The 27,184-nt window shown below is 57.4% G+C and overlaps 3 protein-coding genes across 3 annotated transcripts; 2 read left to right on the top strand and 1 right to left on the bottom strand.

The window, feature by feature from the left end:
* The first annotated feature begins 429 nt into the window (after positions 1-429).
* Positions 430-12,272, top strand: TIMM17A (translocase of inner mitochondrial membrane 17A). Its single transcript, XM_059831136.1, has 6 exons — positions 430-460; positions 4,441-4,540; positions 6,339-6,402; positions 7,702-7,830; positions 8,228-8,338; positions 10,224-12,272. The coding sequence occupies exons 1-6, from the start codon at positions 435-437 to the stop codon at positions 10,292-10,294; spliced, it is 501 nt and encodes a 166-aa protein (XP_059687119.1). The 5' UTR covers positions 430-434; the 3' UTR covers positions 10,295-12,272.
* Positions 12,273-12,857: 585 nt separating this feature from the next.
* On the bottom strand, positions 12,858-19,853 carry ADIPOR1 (adiponectin receptor 1). Its single transcript, XM_059831135.1, has 7 exons — positions 19,713-19,853; positions 18,763-18,879; positions 17,821-17,992; positions 17,017-17,203; positions 15,614-15,801; positions 14,088-14,281; positions 12,858-13,732 (listed from the first exon to the last, which is right to left on the bottom strand). The coding sequence occupies exons 1-7, from the start codon at positions 19,851-19,853 to the stop codon at positions 13,604-13,606; spliced, it is 1,128 nt and encodes a 375-aa protein (XP_059687118.1). The 3' UTR covers positions 12,858-13,603.
* A 2,297-nt stretch (positions 19,854-22,150) lies between these two features.
* Positions 22,151-26,813, top strand: LOC132319687 (tetraspanin-18-like). The gene is made up of 7 exons (XM_059830997.1): positions 22,151-22,207; positions 22,380-22,574; positions 24,987-25,061; positions 25,389-25,569; positions 25,722-25,879; positions 26,152-26,235; positions 26,766-26,813. Exons 1-7 carry the CDS (start codon positions 22,151-22,153, stop codon positions 26,811-26,813), a joined length of 798 nt encoding a protein of 265 aa, XP_059686980.1.
* The last annotated feature ends 371 nt before the right edge of the window (positions 26,814-27,184 follow it).

Here is a 27,184-nt window from a genome sequence, read left to right as displayed (position 1 = left end):
AGCGCTAAATAAAGCCTTCTTTGCGTTCCAGGCCTCTGCCAGAGCGCCGAGAGCTGGGCCTAGCCCCGGCAGAGCTACCGCATGCCCTGTTTCTGCACCGGAGCCCCTCCTCGGCCCCATGACCCGCGCCCACGGGTACCCCCAGCCAGCCCTCTGTGGGGACAGCCCCCTCCGAGCGCCCTGCCTGCGCCCCAGGCCCACACGAGCGGGGCCGCGGCGGGACCCCCCCGGGCCGGGCCCCGGGTGAGCTCCGCCACCTCCAGTCGCCCCCGCGCTGGGCGGGGCGACGGGGGCACAGCGCATGCGCAAACACCTCCGCGCAGGCCTGTCTTCCCTCCGCCTAGTCCCGCCCTCCGACGCCATTGGGCGGCGCGGGGTGGCGGGGAGCCAATCGCGCGGCGGGAAGGCGGGCGAGGGCGGTGGCGCCTGCCAAGATGGAGGAGTACGCGCGCGAGCCCTGGTGAGCGGCCCGCGCTTGGGCGGCGCGCGGCGGCCGTGGGGCCCGGCGGGTTCCCGCGGAGCGGGGCCGGCGGCGGGAGGGAGCGGGGCGGGCGCTCCCCGGGACCGCTCCCCGGCGGGGTGCGGAGGGTGTGGGTGACCTTGGCGGGGCCCCTCTGAGGGGGGGGAGGCGGCGGGGGAGGCCGGGCCGCGCCGCGCCGGCTGAGGGGCTGCCCCGTGGCTTGCGGCCTGGGTCGCCGAAGGCCCGCCGGTACCGAGCCCGGCGGAGCCTCCCTGAGGCGGGGGGGAAGGTACCGGCGTGGCGGCTAGGCCCTGCGGCCTGCCCCGCGGCTGGGCCTCTGGGCACACGCTCCTGGTCAGGCGGCGCTTCGCCCCCTCAGCCCCCCCCGGGCCCGGCGACCCTGCCCTTCTCCCCCCGCGTCCGCCTTGGTGGCCGCTTAAAGGCTTTATTTGTAGTAATAAAACATTTAAATGAAGGCTTAGGCTCAGGATTGAGTACGTAGCGTTCTGCCCGCCTCTGCAAATGGAGGCCCGTGAGCGTTCACGAGGCTTTTCCCAAAGCTTTGCGGGTTGCGCTGCTGCCACGTTTTAAGTTTCCCCGTAAACGTCAGCTCCGCCTTTCTACGGCACAAAGTTTGGGACATCGGCAAAATACATTTTACTTATTTATTAATTGCTGCAGGCTCCAGGTGATCTCCTTATTGCTTTAGTAAGGCCATGCGATAGGGACGTTTTGCCGCTGAGCTGCAGGGGGGCTGTCGGGGGCCCCCGCAATGTTTTGCTCCATTTTGCTGCTGGTCACCCCCTTATCTCCCTCTCCCCGCAGCGACCTGGGGGGTGTCGGCCCCTTGGGTGTTGCTGTTTCTGGGAGCGGTGTGACCTCGCTGGAAGGTGACACTGTAGGACCTGGCTGTAATCTGCATCGCAGTCGCCTTCCTTAGAAGCACGGATGGTTGCGTAGTCTCGTCTGTGCCGGGAACGGCCCGAACGGCTGACGGGGGAGGCAGAGGTCAGGCTGTTCAGGCTGGCGTGTCACGACGGTTCGACAACGAGGGTGAAGTGCTGCCCCTTCTGCAGCGGAGCTGGTGTCAGTCTGGCGCCCTGCTGAACCGTCGGCGCTGAGAAAAGGCAGCTTTGTTCATTTAAAACGCAGTGGCCTCTGACCGCCCGCAGAGCTTGGAGGGACGATTCACCCCTCTAAGCGAGGGTCTTGGCTCGCGGGCAGTCAGAGCTGGCGTGGTGCCCGCTGGCTTTCCTCGCTCCGCTGGCCCTGCCGCCTTCTCTTCTTTTTACCAAGGCAAACAGCGCTGTAAGCCACCGCAGTTCCCTCTGGGTGTGTGTCTGAGGTGTGGGGCATCCTCAGCCTCTCGGTCAGCGGAGCTGGCGTGTGGCTGCCCCGGAGCCCTGGCACACGCGAGGTCCTGGCCTCTGTTCTCCTCATCTCTAAGCGATCTCGGTTGCCCTCAGGAGTAGGAACCTGACCTTATCTTGCACGTAGCAGTGAGCACATCATTTCCTTACTGTGAGGGCTCTCCTGAAAGTCAGGGAAACAATTAACAGTAACATTAAGCTTGTAGATAAGTGCCAAATTAATAATGGAATAATCTCTTTGTTCTCTTCCAATTCTTCCCTCTGTTGAGGTCAAGCACTGCCAGGGACCGTGGGGTGTTTTGTGTCGGCTTTCAGATGCACACGGCGACTGTCCGGGGGTTCAAAGGAGCTGACATACGAAATGGCTGTGCTGGTATCAAAGACGTTTTCTCATTTAAAAGCTGCTCCTGTGAAGGTTAGAGGATAGTTTAAAGAAAAATGAAGAACCCCAAAGGTAACAGCTAATGAGCTTGACATCTGAAGTAGGGTTAAAGATGGAAAAAATCTAGGAAAACATTCCATGATTGGGGTCTAATTAACAAAGCTTCTGTAAAGAACAGTCACGATTTGCAAAATTGGAATTCTTTGACCTTGTGGGTAAAGGAAGAGCACTTTACATAATCTATTTAGATTTCCAGAAAGCCTTTTAACAAGATCGCTGTTAGCAAGCTAACGAAGGAGGAGAGTTGAGATGAGATGTTTTATTCATAACAGAGTAGATCAAAATCTGGACAGGAGACGTGGAGAAGAACAAAACAACAAAAAAAACCCTGAGAAGAAAGACTTAGTAGCTTTCATCTTGGCATCTCTGACAACGGTGTGCCTGTAGCCTTTTCCTGATCATTAAATGCAGGAGATGGGGGAAGGAAAATAAAATGTGAAATGGGTCTAAATTATTTAATTTAGTCAAAGCTAGAGGGGATTTGTAGAGTGTGAGATGAAAGCATGTTACAGGCAGGGCAATAAAAAAGAAGGGTGATGCGTGGTGGGGTAACGTACAATCCTTCCACTATTTTCTGAATCGGTGTGGGTTTGGCACCTGGATGTCGCTGTCACCCGGGAAGATCAGTGGTGACATTTGGGTGGGGTCCTGGTGTGTTCAGAACAGCCAAGCGATGCCAAGATGCAAAAGCAACGCAAGCGCACGATACCGCGTGTGCACACGAGCAATTTACCTTCGTTTAGAAGGCGTGCGGAGCTGGCTACGCGCTCTCGTTAAAGCGACTGCAGAGGTTGGGAGAGATTCAGAAGTAGGTCATGGAAGTGGGGAGCCTGGGAGAACGTGCAGGAGGAAGGACTGCAAATTTTGGAATTTTTTGCAGGAAGAAAAAAAACCCCTCCTGACAAAATATGCAGTACAGCGAGGGTTCTGGGGAAAAGACACGATGTTTGTCGCTTCTTAGAGCAGAAGAGCGTATTCTGTGAAGTAGAAAAGGGGCAGATTCAGAATGGATCCATGAAGATGTGTTCTCACGTGCAGGAGCTGAGTGCTGTAGGGAGGCCATAAGAACAGAAATGAGAAATTCAGAGTGAAATCGGAAGTGCACATCGATGCTCGTATCTGTGATTTGCTCATGTGAGCACTGAGCTTGCCGTAGTGTTCAGTTTGTGACCCTGCATGTTGTCGCAGTCTGGTTTTTACTAGGTTTTCTGATTATTGACAGCGCAGGAGTTATAATCACCTGAGTGCTTGGCTTCCGCTGTAAGATTTTGATAGAAGGTGAAAGAAACAAAAGAACTTTATTATTTTATGCTTCCGAATTACCAGCAGTGGCAGCAGAGGTTAACAGCAGGTTATTATTTCTCACCTAGTTTAGGAGTTCAGCTTAGCGATGGAGAGTTACAAGGCTCCAGAGCTTGGCAGCGGTGTTGAGCCCCAAATTAAAGCTCATCTCACTGGTGTTGAAAGTGTTTGCTGCGAGGAAGATGCTCTTTCTGTTGCAAAGCTTTTGCTTGCTGGTTGGTATTCGACGCTCCGTGTTGTTGGAGGCAGGAATTGTGGCCTTCTGGACCTCTGACTAGATCTGCGTTTTGTTTGAATGAACTTCAAAGATCCAGGATGCATCAGGAAAAACCTTTCAAGTTTAACAAAAGATGACTTTGAAGTCTCTAATTTAAATAACCAGAACTAATGAAAAGCATGAGTAGATCGGGAAAGCGGTGTTTTGTGCCAGCTGTGAACTGAGTCTCACTGAGTTTGCCACCTAAGTTTTCTGTAGGTCAAGATGAAAATGAGAACAATAAATTTAAAGCTATTTATACTCCGTAAGTAGGGCAGAGCTAGAATTCTGCAGAAGTTTTCCATGATGGAAATATGTTTCTCTGCCTTGTGTGAGGAGTTCAGGCAATTCTTCTGTATATTTGATACTTAACCACTCTAGGAAGACGGGTTGGTAGACCGTCGGCAAACCTCGAGTTTGTTTTGCTGCAATATTACCTGTCGTGTGTTTTGTTGATGTCTGCTCAGCAAGCTGGATGGGAGACAATATAGCTGGTGGGCTTGATTTTCACTCCAGATACACTCAGTGCATGAGCGGTGGATCCGTTATGGTTACTTGCACGGTTTAACATCATGGAATTTAGTATTTTCATCTGTATTTTTCCTTATAGTCCCTGGAGGATAGTAGATGACTGCGGAGGTGCTTTCACGATGGGAGCGATAGGAGGTGGCATTTTCCAAGCTATCAAGGGCTTCAGAAATTCCCCAGTGGTAAGTAAAATCGTTTGAGAGTGCCCTCAGAGTGCAGTCCTGCTTTCTCTGTCCATCAACAGCGAATGTGGCCAGCTGAAGGTAAAGGAGAAGAAACCCTGTGCAGCGAGTGGGGCTGATTAACGGCCTGCGTGGCATTAATTGAAACTAGGAGGGCACATCTGGTGACCGGCTCAGGATCCCCACAGGTCCTTCATCTTCCTGGGTGAAAGTTCTGCTTTCCCTGTTGGATCCGATGGCCGCGGTGGGACGCTGGCAGCCGGCTGCCCTCCCTCGCAGAGGGACATCTCCCTCAGGGTGGGGAAGTGGAGGGCGCAGCAGAATCCATCCGTCTCGGCTGATCTTCTGCCTTCGGTTCTGTCTGCACGTAAAGATGTGAAGCCTGGGCTGTTCTTCCTCTTCTGGCCTACCCCTCTCCCTTTCTTCTAAGAAATGGAAAGAGTCAAAGGAAGCATCTTTTTCTTTTTTGTATTAGGGGGTATTATTTTCTTTAATTAATCTCTTTTAAAATTCTTAACATGTTTTATTAACTGGATTTTTTTGATAGTCAGGTTTTGTTTAAATGCAGAAGTGTGCGTAAAAATGAAAGTCCAAGTTTAGCCGATGCAAGTCATTTAAGCTGTTTCCGCTTTCAGGATTTCTGCTGTGAAATTTTGACTATAAACCTCTTGTAGAGACATTTGATAAAATAAGATCCAATTTCTACTTGAACATTTGTTTTAAAACGTTTCTCTGGCTTCATATAAAAGGGGGTTTTGTTGGCTGTTCTTTGGTTTTACTATGTGACAATTTGTTTGCCTAAAATGTCTTAATAAGCCATCAGTTTGAGGTAAGTTTTGTAAATAAATGTTTCCAAACTAGACAGATCCTGCAGATGCTTAACTGCATTCTCAATTTTGCTTAAGACTTATTAAATGAACCTGTCCACACTTCTGAGTGCTTGTATCGAAAAGAAAACTTGGGTGTATGTTCTTTAAATCTTCTTACGGTGTGGGAAAATACGTGGTCATAATTTTGTGGGGTCCTGGATGACGTGTTTAGCGTCAGAGTCTGGAAGGCTCAGCACCACGTTTGGAAGCTGAACTGCTCGCTTCTCTCAGCTGCCCAGAGTGGGCTGATGAGACAAGGGCTAAATACTCCCCCTGACCAGCAGGAATGGCTAAATTTGGGACGACTAGTGAGATCGCTGCTGCCAGCCGAGCACACTGCTCCTGGGGTGTGGGCATCTGCGATAGGGTTGAGGTGGTCGTACTGATACAGATAAAATACTGATGGAGATGTAACGTAACAGCGTGCAGCTTTCCTCTACCGCAGCCCCGTGGCACTCTTCCTCTGGGTGGGTTTCCCTGTTCCCCCCGGACAGAGTCTCCTCCCTGCGGTTACCTGCACCTGATGGTGCTCTTCGCTCCGCTGGTGTCCTGTCTACAAACCACGTCAAGTGACTGGCCATCAGATAGGGACAAAGAAACGATACACGTAGAAAGGAAATACGCTTGTCTTGCTAAAAGTGTTACTTTAAACGTCTCGTTCAATCCCCACCAGGCCACTTGGACAAACTTTGGACTCAGATTGTTTAATGCCTGATGGCTGTAATTAATTTCTATAGTTGACAGGTACATCACGAGGGAGTGGTAAATACTAAAGTCCGTGTAAAATGCTGTTTCTGCCGGCTCCTGATCACAGCTGTCGAGGGAGCTTAGGAACATGTTGGGCCTGTGGCAAGTTTTTGCTACGTACAGTCAGATTGGCTCTAAGACTTCACTCTTTTATTTTAACTGTCATTTCTCTTTTGTTGTAGGGTGTAAACCACCGGCTGCGGGGAAGTTTGACAGCTATTAAAACAAGAGCTCCACAACTGGGAGGTGATTAATTTTATATTGTTGTTGCAATCAGTTGATTGTTGGTAGATAATCCGGTTTGGGAATATGACGTGGTACAAGCGCAGTGACACCTGAGCTGTGGGCCAGCTCTGTTTCAGCGGGGTTTGTTAGTCCAAGCAGTGAGTAAATACTGTTCTGATGCATCCAGAATTCGTTTGGTGTGGAGGAAACGTGCTTGTGTTCATGGAGTGATAAGCCAGGGTTAATAATTTTGTCATATTTTAACCAGCTCTGTGCAGAGCTGCCTGGGAGCTTGTGCATTGTGCGCAGGGTTTTTAAATAAACAAAATTGACTCATTAAAAGAAATTATCAAACTTGGAGAAACAATGAAGTGGATGGGTGGGTCCAGGCAGGATTTCAGACTGTTCCCCTGGGGTCAGCTAGGTAATTTTCAGTCATTTTTGTGAAGTGAATTTTGTGCCTAAAAGTCTAAAAATCACAAAAGTGCAGCTTGAGTCAAAGTGACGTCGTGACCTCTTCAAGGTCACGCTGTGGTCACGCACTGCGCTGTGCCATTATGCCCTTCCGAGGGGCAAACTGAGTTAATACATTACGGAAGGAGAAAAGGGGAGAGTGGCGTTGGGTGGGGAGACATCGGCTGCAGCAGAACTACTTCAAGAAATGGTGGCCACAGACTGAAAAGGCTCTGCGGCTGCAGCCCGCGGTGGCTGGACACAGAGAGGAATTCCACCTCCTGGTTCTTAGCTGGTGTGAAGCGTTAAGACACCTCCAAGTAAGGAGACCTGAACTTACTCTGAATAATAGTTTTCCCAAAATGAGTCTGGAGATCAGTATTTGTTTTAATTTATAATACATGTTATTGTTAAAAGACTTCAGAATTTGCATTCTGAAAACTTCCTTTCTACAATACCGACCGGTACCGATCTTCTGAGGTGCCAAGAATGCCAAGAGCAGGATTAGGGTAAGGTGCGAAATTCCTCTGCGTCATTCTCTGTGAGGAAATGTGTTTAAAAAGTGAAAAATACAAAAGTTCCCTGAGCTAATCTGGCTTTATTAAGCTGGGAGTTCCATTATAATCATTGTTTGATAAGCTTCCTGTCATTAAATAGAAATCAGTCAGATTATATGTAAAAACGTGTGTGTGTGTGTAATATGTGTGTCACCTGGCAAGTTGAGAATTTTTCTCCATATTGATTTTAACCTATGTTTGGTTCTTCGTGGGTTTGAGTATCCTTCCACGTCTGAAAGCACACACGCTAACACTGCAGCACGGCTGGCTTGTCTGCTTTTCTGAACTGGTTTTGGGGTTTTTTTAACAGGTAGCTTTGCTGTTTGGGGAGGTCTCTTCTCCATGATTGACTGCAGTATGGTCAGAATGAGAGGGAAAGAAGATCCGTGGAATTCAATCACAAGCGGAGCCCTGACTGGAGCCATATTAGCTGCCAGAAGTAAGAAACTACGCGCTGGGGAGGATATCAATCGAAAAACTTCTGTACTCTAGATGTGCAGTACTCATTGTTATAGTGAAGCAACAGTCTGTGATACCCAAATTGGAATTTACTTACCAAGAGAAATGGAAAGATAATCTGAAACTTTTGTCCTGTGCTTATGAAAGTAATAATTATGTTCTCAAACACGACCAGTATTCCTTTGTTTCCTTGAGGAAGGCGGGGGGGAGTTGGCCAGTAATTATCCTTTTATCGGTGATGCTAATGAGGCTTCATGGATGCAAAATTACTGCTTCTGAGTCTGCTTATAGGAGAGATGATAACTAAAGAGAGCTGTAATATGCAAAGTAATACACCAAAGGAGTAAAAAGTCTTGTTTTGTGCTTTTTATTTTTAGATGGACCTGTTGCCATGGTCGGATCTGCTGCGATGGGAGGAATTCTCCTGGCTTTAATTGAAGGAGCTGGTATTCTGTTAACAAGATTTGCCTCCACGCAGTTTCCGAACGGTAAGGAGCTGTCAGACTATGGTATCACAAGGCTTTTACAGTGCAGTCTTTACTAACATACCTCTTCCAGTCATCAGTCTTACCACGGAGTAAATCTACTCTGCCGGTTGCCAGCTTGTAAGGCTGCAGAAAGTCAAGGAGGAGCCGCACCTTGCCGATGAGGCAAGAGTATCATCAGCTCCTTCCGCTTCCACAGGGAAGTGATCGTGCCCCTGTACTCGTCGCTGGTGAGGCCGCGCCTCAAATCCTGTGTTCAGTTTGTGCCCCTCACTCCAAGAAGGACATTGAGGTGCTGGAGCGTGTCCAGAGAAGGGTGATGGAGCTGGTGAGGGGTCTGGAGCACAAGTCTGATGAGGAGCGGCTGAGGGAGCTGGGGTTGTTCAGTCTGGAGAAGAGGAGGCTGAGGGGAGACCTTATCGCTCTCTACAACTGCCTGAAAGGGGGTTGTGGTGAGGTGGGTGTTGGTCTCTTTTCCCAAGTGACAAGTGACAGGACAAGAGGAAACGGCCTCAAGTTGTGCCGGGGAGGTTTAGACTGGATATTAGGAAAAACTTCACAGAAGGGGTTGTCAGACACTGGAAGAGGCTGCCCAGGGAGGTGGTTGAGTCCCCATCCCTGGAAGTTTTTAAAAGATGTGTGGATGAGGTGCTTGGGGACATGGTTTAGTGGTGGACTTGGCAGGGTTAGGTTAACGGTTGGACTTGATGATCGTAATGGTCTTTTTCAACCTAAATGATTCTCTGATTCTGTTCTATGATTCCCCCCGGGTGACTGGAGGCTGCATGGCTGAAAGCAGGGACATTGGGACGTCCCTGCTGTCCAGGTCTTCTGCCCTGTCCCCTGACGCAGCCACACAACCTGTCCGATGGTGGCAGGAGTGTTTGTCAGTGGTGGGGGAGACGGCAGGTTTGAGGGAATAGCAAGCAGCAAATTTCAAGCAAGAGGGATGGTGCTGGCAGGCGAGCTGTGGTCTGCGTGTGAATGTGTGGGCAACCCTGGTTTAAATGAGGTGAACAAGATCAGCAGGCAGATACAGAAGAAAGATTTCGAAGAGGGGTGGTGCTGTTTTTTTTCTCAACGGCTTCAAAAACTAGATTCCTTTTTTTTTCCCCCAAAGTAAAACGCAAGCTGAAGTGTCAGTTAGCTGAGTCAGTAACCATTTGTGTCAATACTTTCCTGTGCAAAATACTTAATACCTCTATCACCCCACCTTATTTTGGGAGGAATACAGACAAAACCACTAGTGTTGAAAGGATTAGTAGCAAGCCACTAATTCCTGATGCTTCCTCTCTCAGGTTTGTTGACTGACGTTCTTTGTTCAGTCTAAATTATAAAAATTTCTGTTCTTAATACAAAAAGACTTGAAAATTAATCTGCTTTAGAGAAAGAGTATCATCTGTCCATTACAATTTATTCTCTCTAAAACTGGCATACAGGACGCGTATTGCTTCTCTCCAGCAGAACGTCAGGAGTGGGGAAGCTGACTCCACAGTGATCGGTTACGTTTCACTGCCTTGCTTTATTGTCGGGCAAGTTAACGTGGGTAAACCTTTACAGAGTGGCTAAGTTCAGCTGAAGGGCGATAAGGCCTAGGTTTCCAGCGCCTTTAGGTGACTGAAAATGTTTCCCTCTCGGTGCTCGGATTCATTTCCCCATTAATAAAGGAGCTAAAAATGCGGTCCTTGTTGGACTGAGGCTCTCGTCATGCATAAAGCTCTTGAACTTCTTTGAAAAAAATCAGATGTAAAGTCTTGTTATTGGGTTCATTAATTTTGGAGGGGATTTATATTAAAAATGCTGTGAATGTGATTCATGCCGTTAGTAGGAAGAATCTCTTGTCTTTTGGTATTTATTATTTGCCTTTTTTTCTCTTGCCTTGTTCCAGGCCCTCAGTTTTCAGATGACCCCTCCCAGCTGCAGCCCTCTCCGTTTGGCGACTACAGGCAATACCAGTGATTGTCCTCGTTCTCCTCGTTCACTTCGTACCTGAGCTGTAATTTAAAATGCTGGAGGACCAAGATGCGGTATGTCTTTACACCAGTGGTAATCCCTTACACAAACCATGCCAAGAGGACCTTCAGCACTTTTCAGTGTAAAGCTGCACGGGAGAACTTTTAGAAGATGACAAATCTATTTATTCATGATAGATTCCATTGCTGTAGTGTTGATACATGTCTGATAGAATACATGGAGATTTAAGACAAGGACCAAATGGAGTCTTGTCATCCTTTGGACATGGACTGAAGTGAAAGTCCTTGGAGTCTTCTCTGGGATGCGGCATTGACCATCCGCAGTGAACGCAGCTGGAATTTAGCCACTTCCCCGTCGGATTTAGGTTGCTACACATATTTCAGCTTCAGGAAAATAATTCATCTACACGCAGTTTTACATTCCTAAAGTGAATACTATTGGGAGAGTGTGCAAGCCAGTGAAAATTACTTCCAGCAATATATATTTCACTGCTGTTCTTTGTTTTCTACGCTACCGCCATGCAGCCTAAGTCCTTTGGTTAGAGCCGAATCTGCCTTTTGTGGATCCGCGGGCTGCAGCGTCCTTCCGCCTTCCCCTAAACCCGCAAGGCTTTAGCAGAAGGTGGCAGCAAACTAATTCTTCACCTCTGCTGCTGCTTGCTGTGGCTGGAAAGGGAACACCACAGCCAGCTTCCCCTCCTAGAGCTGCAGCGAGGCGTGGGTAGGAGCCCCGAACAGAAAACACGTAGGGCTGTGGGGCGGGAGGGGGAAGCATTGCGCATGCGTGCCTGCTGCCCACGCAGCCTCTTGCCTTTTCACCTCGGATCCGGTCCTAAGCACGATTAAAACACCTGCTCCACGTTTTTGTTCTTAAACTCCAGTTCTGGAGGCATGTTCCCTCTTGCCAGCAGTTAAAAAATCATATCCAGTGAGGTTTTCTGTTGTTAATGCTAGTTAGTACTGTTGCTTGCTGGCAGTTCTGATAAAATATCCATTTTGAAAAAGGCGTTAGTAATATTATCTGAGCCACTTCATGGCTTTTCCTCTGCCCAGGAGGGAGTGTGATCTCTGCCCTCCGTCAGGAAACTGAGTCAGACCCGTTCAGTGGGAGGGGAGGATGAAAGTAACACAGAAGCGGTCACGGTACTGTTTGGCAAACGGGTGGGTGAGGATTGTACTACATGTGCGTGCAAGTGCCAGATCCTGACCGTCTCCTACGTCCTGTCATCCTGTAAAAGTGACATTTTCCTGTTTCCACCCCCCCCGACCCGTCCTCGAACCGCTCCAGGACTGCCGGGGCTTGCGTCTCTGGTACCTTACTGTGCCGTATAGTTGCTGCTGGAGTGTAATTTTCAAAAATCCTTAAGCACAAAAGCACTCTGTGTGTGTATGTATGTGTGAAGGCGTGTCTTGCTGTGCCACTTACCTGGTTCCTGGGGTGAATTGTCAAGACAGTTTTCTTGATTTGCGTCACTCGGCCAGTGCTCCCTCCTCTTCCCGGTTGAGACCCCCCCCCAGCCGTAGGGTTGCGGGTGAGTCTCTGGTCTTTGAGAGAGGTACAGTGCTCTCGTCAGCTGCAGAGCCTCCCCCGTGTATCCAAATCTGCATGTTAATCACCAGGTGTTTTCCCGTACTCTTTATATAGGATTAGAGCACTCGGGCGTTGTTCCAGTCTGCGTGCAGCTCCAGGGTTTCGCTCTCCGGCCCGGCCCTTGGACCCCTGAGCTGTCCTTAGGGGTTTGCTGGGAGGGGAGAGGACTCGGCTGAGTCCTGTAGTTAAGCAGCAGCCCGGAGCGCTTGGGTGACGTCTCCCAGCAGGCTCGGGCCCGGGCAGGGCACAGGGGTGCGCAGGACCCCTGGTAGGTTGAGCTGCAGCGGGGGAACCTGCTGCTCCCCGCCCTGGGGACTCCAGCCAGGCCCTGCCTTCACAGTCCCCAGAGCCAGGCCACATCCAAACATCTCAAAAAAGGGGCCACGCAGCCCTTCCCCGCAGCCGCAGGGACACGGGGATAGCAGGGACTATAAGCCCAGGGGCTGCGATGGCTCTGCCGGGCGCTCCTCCCTCACCCCACTGTAAGGTAACGGGCTTCAGCTCCTGAGAAGAGCTTTACTCAGCTCAGCTCTCCTGTCCCCCTCTAATCCCCCTTGACCGGCTGCGCCGGACGGTCACTCACACACTTCGAGAAGCCTCTGGTTTAGGGTGTCATCCTTCCCCCCCGCACCCCAACCAGGCTGCAGCGTCTTTTGCGAGCGCTTTGCCGTGCGGATCCCGGGAGGGAAGGCTGCAGGTCCCGCTGCCCAGTGGCATAGCGCCCAGCCGGGGAAGGGTTTCCTGCACCGTCATCATTGCAACACCCCAGGGTTTCCTGTGTTTTATTTCAGCCCTTGGGGCTGTCCAGCCTCACAGCCGCGGCAGGAGGGTTCCGGGTGCTCCTGCCGCTCAGCGCTGGCCGCCTTTGAGGGGACACGCTCCCCAGGGTGCTCAGAGCCCTCTCCCCCTGAGCAGCTTCTCTACAGCCACCCCAAAAAACGAGACAGACACCACCAGCACAACACTGAACTACTGACCTTTTTATTTCAATCAGCTAGAGCAGCTCTACATTCCCCTAAAACACTGTCCTTCCTTTACTACCACAGACAGCGAGGGAGCCGAGTACACTGCGGTGGCAGCAAGTCTTTTTAAAGCTTCGTATTAAATATTAAATATTCTCTCATTTATGTTTACATTACTTTGTCAAGGAAAACAGAACAAAAGACAATTAAAACTTAAGTTACACGAATCTGTGCCTGTGCCCTGGGCAGCAGCACTGGGGGCTGCGGAGCTGCCCCCAGCAAGGCGGCTCTGCTGCGAGGGATATGCAAAAAATCTCTGGCCCTGGGCCTGGTAGTGCGTGACGCTGCTCGCTCCGGCGGTGAGCTCGCGAAGGGGGTGTGCTGGGCTGTGCCGGGAGCGGGGTACCCGCACCCTTTGCTTTCGGAAATCGGCATGCCTGGGAAGGTCGGATGACCCCGGTGCAGCTAAAACACTGTCTGGAGGAGGCGAGGCCGCGGCAGGGCTGGCTGCCGGGGCCCATGGCGCCTCCCCTCAGCCCCCGCGAAGTGCGTGGGGAAGGGGGTGAGGATTTGGTCGACAACTTTGCTAAAGAATTTTTCTGTTTCTTTTTTTTTTTTTCCTAAAAAAAACCAAACAAACAAACCCAACCAACAACCCCAAACAGTTTTGAGTCTTCCTTTGATTTTAGCAAAGACAGAGTTTAAAAAGCACTTAGGAAGCTTGTACTAAAATCAGGCGCTCTCAGAGGAGAGAGTCGTCTGTGCACCCCCCTTCGAGTCCGTAGCGGAACTCCTGCAGGTTCGACACCCCGTAGAAGTGGACAAAGGCCGCAGCCACCACGAGCACGTGGAAGATCTGATGCGACTGAAACTGCGGGAAAGCGAAAAAGCCCTTTAGACCAGACCAAAGGGGACAAAGCAACACTGGGAACACCACCTCCTCCTCCTCCTCCTCGCTGCTTCTGCACTGCCCCAGGACTGTCTGCTGAGCTCCACTTTTTCCCCCCTTGTTGCTCCCAGGCAGCGTCTTCCACCCTGTACTTCAGCCTGCCCTGCCTGCTCGCAGCAGCCGTTCAAGGTCTGGCTGCTGGCACGTGCGCTGGGGCGCACCAGGCCACCCCCAGCCACCTCCTCCTCGTCTCGGAGCTCAGCACCCTCGATCCCCCCACCCCAGCCTCGCAGCTGCCCCCCAAAACGCCCCGCTCACTGCCTCGTCCCACACTCACCCAGATGTCAAACTTGCCCGGGAAGAAGCGCTCGGGTATGCGGGCGGCGTACAGCCCCGCGCCCGTGATGTACATCACGGCCATGAGGAAGAACCAGCCCATCTGGCCGACGGTGGTGGCTTTCACGAACCCTTCGGCGATGGTGAAGTGCATGGTGGGCACCACGCCGCTCAGCCCCAGCCCCAGAAAGACGCCTGCGGCAGAGAGGAGAGATCAGCAAACAGGAGTGCAGCGTGGCCGGGGCGCCGCTGCTCCCCGCCAGCTCCCCTCGCACCCTCGTCCTGCGCAAAGGGAAGCTCCTGGAGGCACCGGCAGCTTTTCCTCGCCTCGGTCCTGGATTATCCGACCCCCACGACATTTATCCTTCACAAAACGAGGGATCTACGGCTCTATGTCCTGGTCAAAACCAGTGCTGACCCCCAGTGCTCGCTGGGCAGAGCTCACCCAGTGTTCTCCCTACAGCCGCAGGGCTGCGGCAGCTCCTGCTCCTGGCTACGGGAACGGCCCTTTCGGAAGGTGCCAGCCCGACGGATCACACCAAAGCCTCGCAGGCGTGAGGAACGCAGCAGCCCCAGCCAGCCCTTCGAGGACAGGCTTTGCCAGTCGGTGAAGCTGCTTGGAGCTCACGGGGAAGGTGCTAATTAGCAGTGCTGAAATTTTCAGCTCTGACATCTAATTAATTTGGCAGAGAGCAAACGGCGCCGCGGCGAGACACCAGCCCAGAGAGGCTGCGGCTTGTACTCACAGCAGGATCTCACTTTGCGCCGGGGGAGAGCCGGCAGCTGGGATCTCTGCCAGCGTGCCAGCACCAGCGCTGCCACGGGGGAGCTGGCTGTCTCGCCCTGTCCCCTGTCCTCGTCTGAGGGGGTCTCGCAGGTCAGGCGCCAGCGGTGCTGCCCGCCCTCCAGCTCAGCATCATCTCTCATCACGTAGCCAGGACGCTGCTACCAGAGATGTTGTGCTGCAGCAGCCCCCCAGGGAGGTGCGGGCGGGCAGAGGCGTTTCTCCACGCTCAGTGAGGCTGATTTAAGCCGCAGAGGGGGCAAGACAGGGTGTGAGCGTGGAGCGGGCTGGAGGCAGCCTCGCCCTGCAGCCTCCAGGAAGGCAGGTACGTGCCAGCGTCTAACTGGCCGGGGACAGACGAGGGATTCGCTTCCTCCTCTGCTTCAGCTGCAGTTTCACACTGCCAAACTGCTTCCCGGAGAAGGCGGCCTCACGCGGCGCAGCCCCAAGCCACCCAGCCGCCACTTAGAGGGCTATTTTTAAACGCTCTCTGTCTGCTCCAAACCTCAGGTTTGCCGAGTGCCCTGCTCAGCGGAGGATCTAAATCCCCAGCACAACAACAGGAGGAAGCAGACTCTCCCTTCTGGGAGCTGCTGCTGTGTAGTGCTCTGGGGGAACAAATTCTGCAGATGCCGAGAGCTTTTCCCATTTGGGAAGAGCTGCCTCACAATGGGATCTTCCCAAAGCGTCTCCCCAAAGCTCTCCCGAGCTAGGGACTCGGGGCGAGGAGAGAGAACTCCTACCTGCTCTCGTCTGCCTGTGCTTGGGGGTGGCAAACCGGTCCCACTGCGCAACGATGATGGCAGAGATGCCCAGGACACAGACGATGGAGAGGTAGATGAGTCTTGGCTGCGGGGAGCAGTAGAACGAATAGTAGAGCCACGGGACAAAGCTCCCCATGATCAGCAGTGCAATTCCTGAATAATCCAACCTGCAGCCGGGGTGCAATGACAGAGAGTCACAGGTGAGCCCCAAAATCCACCCCACTCCTTGCGGCCTTTTGGTAACGGTGTGTCAGTACCCTGCAGCACCCGAAGGGAGTCACCGCGGCCAGACAGGCAGCCACGGCCCCGCGGGTGAAGCTGCGTGTCCCGAGAAGGGAGGCAGGCTGCGCTCGGGTCTCATCAATGTGGTCTGGGACAGGAGAAAGAGCCTGGGCACGTACGCGGCTTCTGGGGATGCCAGCAGAGCTCGGCAGGAGCGCAGAGGATGAACAGGAGCGGGCTGGATAGGAGAGGGGCCGTGCGCTCAAACCACCATGACGGGACGTGGCGGGCATGAGCCCTTGCACCTATGGGTTTGACTATTATCCTCCACCGCAAAGTGCTTTCGATCTATCGATCCAGGAACCGTTTCACCACCGAAACGCAGCCACTTGCATTACCCCCACTGCCGCGGCGGCCGTAGCAAGCGCCTTCCCCAGTAAAGCAGGGACATCTCTGCTGAGGGCACGGCAGCACAGTTTGTTCCGCAGACACGATCCCGCAGGATCTCTGGGGTTTGTGCAAAGGAGAATGGCAGGATTTCCCAGCAAGCAGCACCCAAGTAAATACCTCTGACAGACTTGCATGAGCAAGATCTTATTTGAAAGCCTTGCTTCTGCTCCGCCTGTGCCACGAAGGCTGATGTGAGCTTAACTTTAAGAGCAGCCTGCGCACCGACCTCGGGGAGAGGCACTGGCCGCTGCCCAGCCTTTCCACTTTGCCGGGAATCCTGTTTGCTTTGTTTCTTTCCATTTGATTTTAATCCAAATTGGATCCAAACCAGAGTGTTTGAAAGCATCCAGTAAAGTGGAAACTGCCAAACTGCTGTGCTCCTTGAGACCGAGACCCCTCCTCAATTCACCACTACAAGGGGCACAAAGGCTGTTCCCTTGGGAGCTGCCGGTTCCCTTGGGAGCTGCCGGTTCCCAGGGTCCCTGTCTTTATCACCCCCCTGAGGGCATTTGAGCATTTAAGGTGCTCAGGGACAGGGCAGAGCCCTCCAGGACCCAGCTGGGGTTCCCTCTCAATTCCACGCTGGATTCAGTGAACGCTCCCTTCCCCCAAGGATAAAACATTTGGAAACGCAGCACTTTCCAAGAGGAAGTGCTGCGAGAACTCAAAACCTCCTACGAGACCACACAACCGCGCTCGCGCTGACTCACTTCGAAAAAGTCCGCGAGACCTTCTCCGAGTGACAGTAGACAGTGTGGAAAAGCCAGGAGAAGCTGAGGCACAGCACCGCTCCCAGGAAGAACATCCCGAACACCACCTTCTCCTGGAGAGGAGCCATGAAATACATGTTGGGCCGCAACATGGTCAGGATCCCCAAGCAGAGGAACAAAACAAAACCTGCAGGGAACACACCAAACGGGCAGTCAGGCGGCAGGAGAGTGAATTCATTCAGCAAAAAGCCAGGAGAAACACGGCCCCGGCTGTGCTCTGCAAGGCGGGCCCTGGATGTATCCTGCTCGCAGCACGCCTGGAGATGCTCAGTCGCACCCGGGGCTGGCCTGGCAGCGGCCGTTAGCCGAGGCTGACGTTACCGCAGATGAGCACAGCTCAGGGCAGGGGCACGGTCAGGCACAGAGCGAAGAGCCGCTGACCGTCCCTGTGTTTCAGAGGAAAGCGCTCCGAGGCTTTCCTGTCTCACCCAGGACACATTTCTCCATCCCACTCTTGCGGAGCGTCGGCAAAGCCACAAACGCTCGCTGAGCCCAGCCCTACAGCCCCGCTGTGGGGACGCACCCCAGTCTCCCTTCACCCAAGGAGCTCCGGGAGCTCTCGGGCACCTCGTGACGCCGCTGCCTGCGTGCACAGGACCAGGCAGGGACACGGGATCCTCAGAGGGAGGCCCTGGGCACGGAGAGGGCACCAGCACCGAGCAAGTCCTGGCCGTAAAAGGCCACCCTTGTGCACGGGGGCCAAGCCCACCTTCAGCCCCTGGGCTACCAAACCCCCCCAGTCACCTAGCAAGTGCGTCCAGATGTTGCCTGTCTCGGTGTGTATTCGGAAGATGCTCTTGAAGCAAGCTCGGAAGGACGGCATGGGAGGCCTGTGTCCGTGCAGGAGGTAATCGTTGTCCTTCAGCCAGTCGGGCAGCACATCGTAAGGGATCACGCGCCAGCGCCCTTCCCACACCTGCAACACGCCAAGCTGGGCTGGTGGCTCCCAAAGCGTCGAGCCAGCCCAAAGGCTCACGTTTACTCACCCCAGGAGCCTAAAGTCGCAGGCGGAACAAGCCCAGCCAGGGCTGAAAAGGCCCCGTAAGGCTCCTCGGGGAGAGGAAGTTCAGCTTTTGCAACATCAGCACCCTGCGGGACCCCTTAAGCCACCCACATCCTCCAGAGCTCTCCCCACACATCCCCAGGGAGTCAGAAGCAATTCGCACCCTCAGGTTTAACCCTTCTGCACCTGAAGTAACTGTTCCCTGCAGCGGGGAACTCCCTTCCACTTTGGTCAGGGAAGAGGGAGCCCTGGCTGGCAACAGAACCGGGCTGGCCCTCAGCCGATGCCACCGCTTACCGAACCGCAGGGACAGGCACCGGGCAAAACCAGCAACGGTGCCTGGTGCTCCCGGTCCCGTTAGAGGAACTCAGAGACACTGGGACTGCTCCCCAGGTCACTGCTCATCCGGCACGGCCGGGCACAACCTTCACCCCGCACTGGCACCTCCCAGCCGCCACCATCCCCTTCCCACACCGCTCCCGGGGGATGCTGCTGGGAGCAGGCCCAGGCGAGCGGAGCCGGAGCAGACTGCCGGCAGAGCCGCACGGAGCCCCGGCAGCTTTACCCAGGCAGAGCAATGTGTCCCGGCCCCTGCCCACCACCCCGAGCCCCGGGCTTGGGGCATCTGGGCCTTATTAATACTCCAAAAATCTGGATTGGGGGATTGCTACAGGCTCACGTACCTTATACACAAACTCTTCCATCTTCTCCATGGCGTGATGAGCCTGCAGAGGCAGAGTCAGCACACGGACCACCTCCTCCTCTTCCTCACGGGCCGCTGGGCATGGTGGGTCTTCAGCCTAGAGGGAGAATGGCCAGGAAGAAATCATTCCTGCCCTCGGAAGCAGGAACAGCGTGTGGAGAGCGGCGAGTCCCTTCTGAGAGCACCTGGGGCTTCATCCCTTCCCGAGGGGACAGGCAGGACCCGCCGGTCACCACCGCTTATGCAACGTCTACTGTCTTAACCATCTCAGGCAGGCTAATCCCAGATTTATCCTTGTTGAAAGGCGGGATTACCACGGGGGATTTTCATCCCTACAACCGAGGCTGGAACAGCCACTTGGCCCAGCCAGGAAACCCGGCCCTCCGCCCCAGCCGTGAGCCCAACGCAGAGCGGAGGCAGCAGCTCCCCAGCACCCTCCCGGACTGGGAGCGCTCTGCCCGTCCCGCCTCAGCTCCCTCTCTCCTCCTTTTCCGTTAGCGGGTTTGGGAAGGCGATTTCCAGCCCGAAGTGCCACAGAACAGCCGGGGGCCCCGAGAACACCCCCTTCGCCCCAAGCAGCAGCGCTGGCACGCAGAAACAGCGCGTCTCAGCTGACGTCTCTGCTCGAGGGCTATGGCAGGTCCACGCCTGCCCGGCGGGAGAAGCTTTTGGGCCCTCTCGGAGCACCGACCGGCCAACACCACCAGCGCCGGGCTAGCAAAACACCTCACAGCCTCGCTGCTCCCGCACGAGGCGACGACTAGACTGGGGGCTCCGCAGAGCGCGGCCGGCTGGCCCGCATCCTTCACGCTGCTACGGGGATAACGGGCAAAGCCCTCGGTTAATCCACGAGGACGGAGAGGAGCGTCTGAGCGAGGCGGAGCGGACCCAGCGCGGTGCCCGCCCGCCCGGGGCCGGAGGAGGGCTTACGCTGGCCGAGCCGGCGGCTCCCGGGTCCCCCTTCTCCTCCAGGAGCGGCCCCAGCTCGGCCAGCTCCAGGTGGGCTCTCTCCCGGCCGGCGGCCGCCAGCCCGTTGCCCTGCCCGGCGGCGGAGGCTTTGCGGGACGCCATGGGGGCGGCGGGGGCGGTGCGGGTGGCGAGGGCAGCCGGTGCGGGTCCCTCCGCGTCCTTGTGCCGCCGCGCTGGGGAGGGAGGAAGAAGAGAGTCACCGGGGCCCGGCCCGGAACCGACGGCCGCACACCCCGCCCCGGGCCGGGCCCTCCCCCGGGGGCCGGCACCGACGGGCCCGGCCACTCCCCGGGGCACCGGCGGGGCTGAGGCCGCCGCCGCCGCCCGCCGGGGGGAAGGGGGCAGCGCCCGGACACCCCCGTCCGCTCCCGCCCGCACTCACCGGCCGCTACATCCCGCGCAGGGCGGCGGCGGCGGCACCGGAAGCGACGCTGAGGGAACGGGCCGCTTCCGGTCGCGAGGACCCGCCCCGCGCGGCGACGCCGCCGGCGGGACGGAACGGCGGGGCGCTCAGCGGGCCCCGCTTTCTGATTGGCCGAAACCGCTGTCTGTCTCTTTCTCCCCCCGCCCCGCCGGCTGCCGGCCGCTGCGATTGGGCGAGTCGCCCACCTGACGTGCCGGCGGGAGGCGCTCTAGGCCGGCCCCGCGTCTCCCTGGCCGCGCGCTCGGCTGCCCCCTAGAGGCGGGGCGCCAAGCCGCGCCGGGAGCGCCACCTCCGGGAGTCCCGTGATGGCGGCGGGCGGGCCCGGTCGGACGGGGAAAGCGGGGGGCTTCTGCACCCCACGGCCGTACCGGGGAGGGGGCCAGACCCCCGCGGGGCGAGGGCCGGGCCTGCGCCGCCCTTAGGCCTGCCGTTACAGTGACACTGCTGCCCCATTACCACAGCAGCGCAGCCCTGAGGTGTGCCCAGACCGGAGAGGCCAGGCCCAGTCGTCTGTCCGTCCCTGTCCCTTTGTCCCCACTGGCCATCGGCCACCTGGGCACCGCCCTGCCCGCACGCAGGTCCCCACGGAAGGCTGTCGAGGGCTTCCCCGGCTGCCGACAGCCCCGGAGAGCAAACGTCCGCAGCAGTAATTGATGGCCGAGGTCGCCCTCGGCCTGTCGGGGCCGGCTCATCTTTCCCTGTCTGGCAGTTTAATTACCTCCGCTAACGACAGCCGGGGCCGGAGACTCCCCTCCACCCTCCGCCGCCGCCCGGCACAATGGCGGATCCTGTTCCCCATCAATCATTCATGTCCCTGCGGCTGGAAGGGGATTCTCGGGGGCTGCTCCACTGGGAACGGGGGGTGGGGGCGGATTTTCCAACCTTCCCGGTGTTAAATAGGCGCTGCCGGTGCCGGGGCAGGTCAGAGGTGCCTGGGTCACCCCCTGTCCCCACAGGGTGAGTGGTGGCAGGGTTCAGAGGGGACACGGGGTTCAGAGGGGACACGGGGTTCGGAGGGGACACGGGGTTCAGAGGGGACACGGGGTTCGGAGGGGACACGGGGTTTGGAGGGGACATGGGGTTCGGAGGGGACACGGGGTTTGGAGGGGACACGGGGTTCGGAGGGGACACAGGGTTTGGAGGGGACATGGGGTTTGGAGGGGGCACGGGGTTCAGAGGGGACATGGGGTTTGGAGGGGACACGGGGTTTGGAGGGGACACAGGGTTTGGAGGGGACACGGGGTTTGGAAGGGACATGGGGTTCAGAGGGGACATGGGGTTTGGAGGGGACATGGGGTTTGGAAGGGACACGGGGTTCAGAGGGGACATGGGGTTTGGAGGGGACACGGGGTTTGGAGGGGACATGGGGTTTGGAGGGGACACGGGGTTTGGAAGGGACATGGGGTTCAGAGGGGACACGGGGTTCGGAGGGGACACGGGGTTTGGAGAGGACATGGGGTTTGGAGGGGACATGGGGTTTGGAGGGGACATGGGGTTCAGAGGGGACACGGGGTTTGGAGGGGACATGGGGTTCGGAGGGGACATGGGGTTTGGAGGGGACACGGGGTTCAGAGGGGACATGGGGTTTGGAGGGGACATGGGGTTCGGAGGGGACACGGGGTTCAGAGGGGACATGGGGTTTGGAGGGGACACGGGGTTTGGAGGGGACATGGGGTTCAGAGGGGACATGGGGTTCGGAGGGGACATGGGGTTTGGTGGTGACACGGGGTTTGGAGGGGACATGGGGTTTGGAGGGGACACAGGTTTGGGGCTTTTTGGGGGTGCAGCAGGAGGACGCTCAGATGCTCAGGGACGCTCTGAGGATTTTTAGGGGTGCACGTGCCGGTTGGGGGCAGCCCCGTGTCCCGCCGGAGCCGGCGGTCGAGGACAGGTCGGGGCGGACTGTGGTCAGGGCTCTGCTCTCCCCTCCGCAGGGCCGAACGCTGCCGCGTCCCCCCCTGTCCCCGGTGTCCCCATGGGTGTCTTGAGCTGCGTGAAGTACCTGATGTTCCTCTTCAACGTGCTGGTGTTTGTGAGTCCGCCTGGGCCCCGCGGGGTGGAGGGGACCCGTCCCCGCGGTGTGACATCTCTGGCCAGCCCAGGGGTGGGTGACACCAGTCCAAGGGAGGGGACCCCAGCAGAGGTTAGAGCGTGGGGTGCCCGGGGCCGGTCCCCGCACCCCATAACCACAGTGTGACCCACAGGCCGGGGGGACGTGCCTGGCGGGCGTGGGGGTCTGGGTGGCCGTGGACCCGGACGGTTTCCAGGACATAGTGGCTGCCAAAGCTGTGCTGAGCGCCGGCGCCCGCCTGCTGCTGGCCCTGGGCATCGCCCTGGCGCTGCTGGGCTTCCTGGGGTGCTGCGGGGCCCTGCGCCGGAGCCGGCCGCTGCTGCTGCTGGTGAGCGAGGGGAGACGGGTGGGGAGGTGGGCTCGGGATGCGGGGAGCCGGGCGAGCGGGGGGTTGCGGGGTGCAGGAGCTGACGGGATGGGGGGACCAGAGGATGGAGGGTGTTGGGGATGAGGGGACCAGAGGATGGAGGGTGTTGGGGATGCGGGGACCAGAGGATGGAGGGTGTTGGGGATGTGTGGACCAGAGGATGGAGGGTGTTGGGGATGAGGGGACCAGAGGACGGAGGGTGTTGGGGATGTGGGGACCAGAGGATGGAGGGTGTTGGGGATGAGGGGACCAGAGGACGGAGGGTGTTGGGGATGAGGGGACCAGAGGATGGAGGGTGTTGGGGATGAGGGGACCAGAGGATGGAGGGTGTTGGGGATGTGGGGACCAGAGGATGGAGGGTGTTGGGGATGAGGGGACCAGAGGATGGAGGGTGTTGGGGATGAGGGGACCAGAGGACGGAGGGTGTTGGGGATGTGGGGACCAGAGGACGGAGGGTGTTGGGGATGTGGGGACCAGAGGATGGAGGGTGTTGGGGATGCGGGGACCAGAGGATGGAGGGTGTTGGGGGATGTGGGGACCAGAGGATGGAGGGTGTTGGGGGATGAGGGGACCAGAGGATGGAGGGTGTTGGGGATGAGGGGACCAGAGGATGGAGGGTGTTGGGGATGAGGGGACCAGAGGATGGAGGGTGTTGGGGATGCGGGGACCAGAGGATGGAGGGTTTGGGGGATGTGGGGACCAGAGGATGGAGGGTGTTGGGGATGAGGGGACCAGAGGATGGAGGGTGTTGGGGGATGTGGGGACCAGAGGATGGAGGGTGTTGGGGGATGAGGGGACCAGAGGATGGAGGGTGTTGGGGATGAGGGGACCAGAGGATGGAGGGTGTTGGGGGATGTGGGGACCAGAGGATGGAGGGTGTTGGGGATGCGGGGACCAGAGGATGGAGGGTGTTGGGGATGAGGGGACCAGAGGATGGAGGGTGTTGGGGATGAGGGGACCAGAGGACGGAGGGTGTTGGGGATGTGGGGACCAGAGGATGGAGGGTGTTGGGGATGAGGGGACCAGAGGATGGAGGGTGTTGGGGATGAGGGGACCAGAGGATGGAGGGTGCTGGGGGATGTGGGGACCAGAGGATGGAGGGTGTTGGGGATGTGGGGACCAGAGGATGGAGGGTGTTGGGGATGTGGGGACCAGAGGATGGAGGGTGTTGGGGGATGAGGGGACCAGAGGATGGAGGGTGTTGGGGATGAGGGGACCAGAGGATGGAGGGTGTTGGGGATGAGGGGACCAGAGGACGGAGGGTGTTGGGGATGCAGGGACCAGAGGATGGAGGGTGTTGGGGGATGAGGGGACCAGAGGATGGAGGGTGTTGGGGATGAGGGGACCAGAGGATGGAGGGTGCTGGGGATGAGGGGACCAGAGGACGGAGGGTGTTGGGGATGTGGGGACCAGAGGATGGAGGGTGTTGGGGGATGAGGGGACCAGAGGATGGAGGGTGTTGGGGATGAGGGGACCAGAGGATGGAGGGTGTTGGGGATGTGGGGACCAGAGGATGGAGGGTGCTGGGGGATGCAGGGACCAGAGGATGGAGGGTGTTGGGGGATGTGGGGACCAGAGGATGGAGGGTGTTGGGGATGTGGGGACCAGAGGATGGAGGGTGTTGGGGGATGTGGGGACCAGAGGATGGAGGGTGTTGGGGGATGTGGGGACCAGAGGATGGAGGGTGTTGGGGATGTGGGGACCAGAGGACGGAGGGTGTTGGGGATGAGGGGACCAGAGGATGGAGGGTGTTGGGGATGTGGGGACCAGAGGATGGAGGGTGTTGGGGATGTGGGGACCAGAGGATGGAGGGTGTTGGGGATGTGGGGACCAGAGGACGGAGGGTGTTGGGGATGAGGGGACCAGAGGATGGAGGGTTTGGGGGATGTGGGGAGTCTCCAGAGGAGCCAGAAGCTCGGTGTTCTCCATCGTGGACCTGTCAGCTCTCAACACCCCCCCCGCTCCAGTCCCCACCTTGTGAGTCTTTCAATTTAGAGCCCAAAGGATTTTATAAAGCCACTGAGTGGGGTCACGTCTCTCTAAAGCCGCTGGCTTGTCCCACGTGGCATTTCCGAGCTTTTCCCCGCGATGGTGCGGGCTAGAAACCCCTTTCTGAGCACCAACACCCCAATTTCTTCAGCACCCCCAGCCCCTGGCATCGGGTGCCGGTTTTTAACCCTCCGCCTTGCAGCCACGGTGCTCGGAGATGTGGCATCTGTCCCCAGGAGCTGTGCCCCCGTCCCCCCTTGTCCCCCCGGTCTCAGGGGCGCAGGGCACGGGCAGGGCTGGCTGCAGAGGAGGGGAGGAAGAGCTGGAGTGAGCTGCCCGCGGGGTTGGGCTGGTCTCTGACTCCTTCATCCCGCTGCCTTCCAGTTCTTCATCCTCGTGAGCCTCGTCTTCATCACGCAGCTCGTTGGGGCTGTTCTCTTCCTGGTGCACTGGAAACAGGTACCGTCCCCGCGCCCTGGCACCGTGCCCGGCGTGGCCAGCCCCTCTCCTCCCTCAGCCATGCCATGGGTCATGGCCCCGAGTCCCCCAGGGAACCAGGACCGGTGCAGGGATGTCCTTTCTCACCCTCATCTTCATCATCAGCACCCTGACACAAGCCCAAAACTGGCTGGGTCCCACGGGTGGGTCCCCACGTCCCCTCGAAGAGAGCTGGCGCCCTGGCCAGCGTGGGGCTGGGCAGGGGAGGGTTAGGGTGGGTGCGCAGCCCCCACGGCCCCGACCCCGGCACTGGTCCCCCAGTGCTCACAGATGGCACCGGTCCCGCAGATCCAGCCGGAGCTCTTCCTCTCCGAGCTGCGGAGGAACTACCGTGGGGACGAGGGCACCGAGGTCTTCTCCACCGCCTGGAACACCCTCATGGTCACGGTGAGCAGCCGGCAGGCTCCTGGTGGGCTGCTGGGAGGTGTGGAGCACCCACAGGACCTGCTGAGGGTGACCCCGAACGCAGGCGAGGGGCTCACGGACCCCAGACAGACACCGAGCACCGGGCTGGGCTGTTCCCCCTCCCTCCGTCGCCTCCCCGGGTGACGTCCCCGGCATTTTGGCAGCGTGTTGATGGTGTTTCCCTTCCATTTCAGTTCTTGTGTTGTGGCGTTTTAGGACCCGAAGACTTTGGGAACGGCTCCCGCTTCCAGGAGCTGCACCCGGGGATGCCCTGGCCACGGGCGTGCTGCGCCCGGGATGGGCTCCTGCAGGCGGGCGAGCTGCTGGGCTGGGAGCAGTGCCGGGAGAGGACCCCCGGCTACATCCACGAGCAGGTAGGACACGACCCCGCCGTGTCCCTGCCCTGTCCCCAGCACTTCCCAGGCTCGTGGCAGTGGGGCAGCAGCACCCTCTGCCCCGAGCGCTGGGGACAGGAGCCGGGGACACTGCCCGACCGTGGCTCTGCAGCCCGGTGACATCCCCAGCTCATCCTGCACCACCGCGGTGCCCCCCACACCCCCCGACCTCCCCAGACATCGGTCACCCTCTGAGCTCCCTGCAGCCGTGGGGAGCACGAGGGAGCCCCTCCAGTGTCTCCTTCCCCCAGGGCTGCTTCTCCGCCTTCGGCAGGACCTTGCAGAAGTACGTCTCTGTCCCTGGGACTTGCAGCTTGGCCGTGCTGGGCATCGAGGTACTGAGTGGGGCTGGAGGGGACAGGGCGGACGGGAAGGGGCAGGGCAGGCAGTGGATCACCTCGCACAGGCTCTCTTTTTGCCGGGAGGGTGCTCTGGGGGTGAAGGGACCACAAATGGGCCCAGGGTGGGCCATCTAGCTGTCACGATCGCACCCAGAAAGCGGGTGCGCGTACGGCGCGTCTGTCTGGAGGTGTAAAGCCAGCCTCCCGCTGCGGATGAGTCGGATTAAAGGACTGGGGAGGGAGGAGGTTTGTTTTGCTCCCCCGGGCCCCGGAGGGGAGGTGTGTCAGGCTCTCTGCGGACCGCGGGAAGGTCAGGAGGGCCCCCAACGCCGTGGTGTCCCCTGGGCAGCACCAGGACAGCTGGCGTGCGGCCCCTCGAGGGGCACGGCCATCGCCTGATGCCTGGTTAGACCAGGAGCCGAGGCCGGACGTCGTCCAGCCTTTGGGCTCTCAGATTTCAGCAAGGTGCGAGCGTGGCCCTGCTGCGGCGGGGTCTAACCTGCTCCCCCCTCCCGTCATTTCAGATCTTTGCCATGTTCTTTGCTTTTTGCCTTTATTACAACTTCGACTGAGCTGGATGAAGCGTGGCAGAGACAAGCCAAGGGCTTTGGAAACGCGGCAGGGGAGGACGCTCCGTTTCCTCATGTATGGGAGCACAGCTCTGTAATTCAGCACTCTGATTACTTCCCTGAGCCCCGGCTCTGCTCCAGCGGGTGCGTAAGGACGGGCCTGGCTCACTTTTCTCCGAGTGGGGACGGGACACAGGTTAAATTCCTTAGAGGCAACCCGGTGGAACAGGAGGCTGAGCACCCAGCTTGCTCCCACTGCGATCTGCCATGGGTCTACACAAAACCGAACAGCTCTGGCGACAGCGAGTCCCGCCCAAAGTGCCCCCTCTGATCTGTTGCACCCCCAAAAACCATCCTCTCTCCTCCTAACCCTC

The sequence above is a fragment of the Gavia stellata genome, chromosome 30, assembly GCF_030936135.1.
Source record: "Gavia stellata isolate bGavSte3 chromosome 30, bGavSte3.hap2, whole genome shotgun sequence".
NCBI classification, from domain to species: domain Eukaryota; kingdom Metazoa; phylum Chordata; class Aves; order Gaviiformes; family Gaviidae; genus Gavia; species Gavia stellata.
This window is presented reverse-complemented; position numbering and strand designations above follow the sequence as displayed.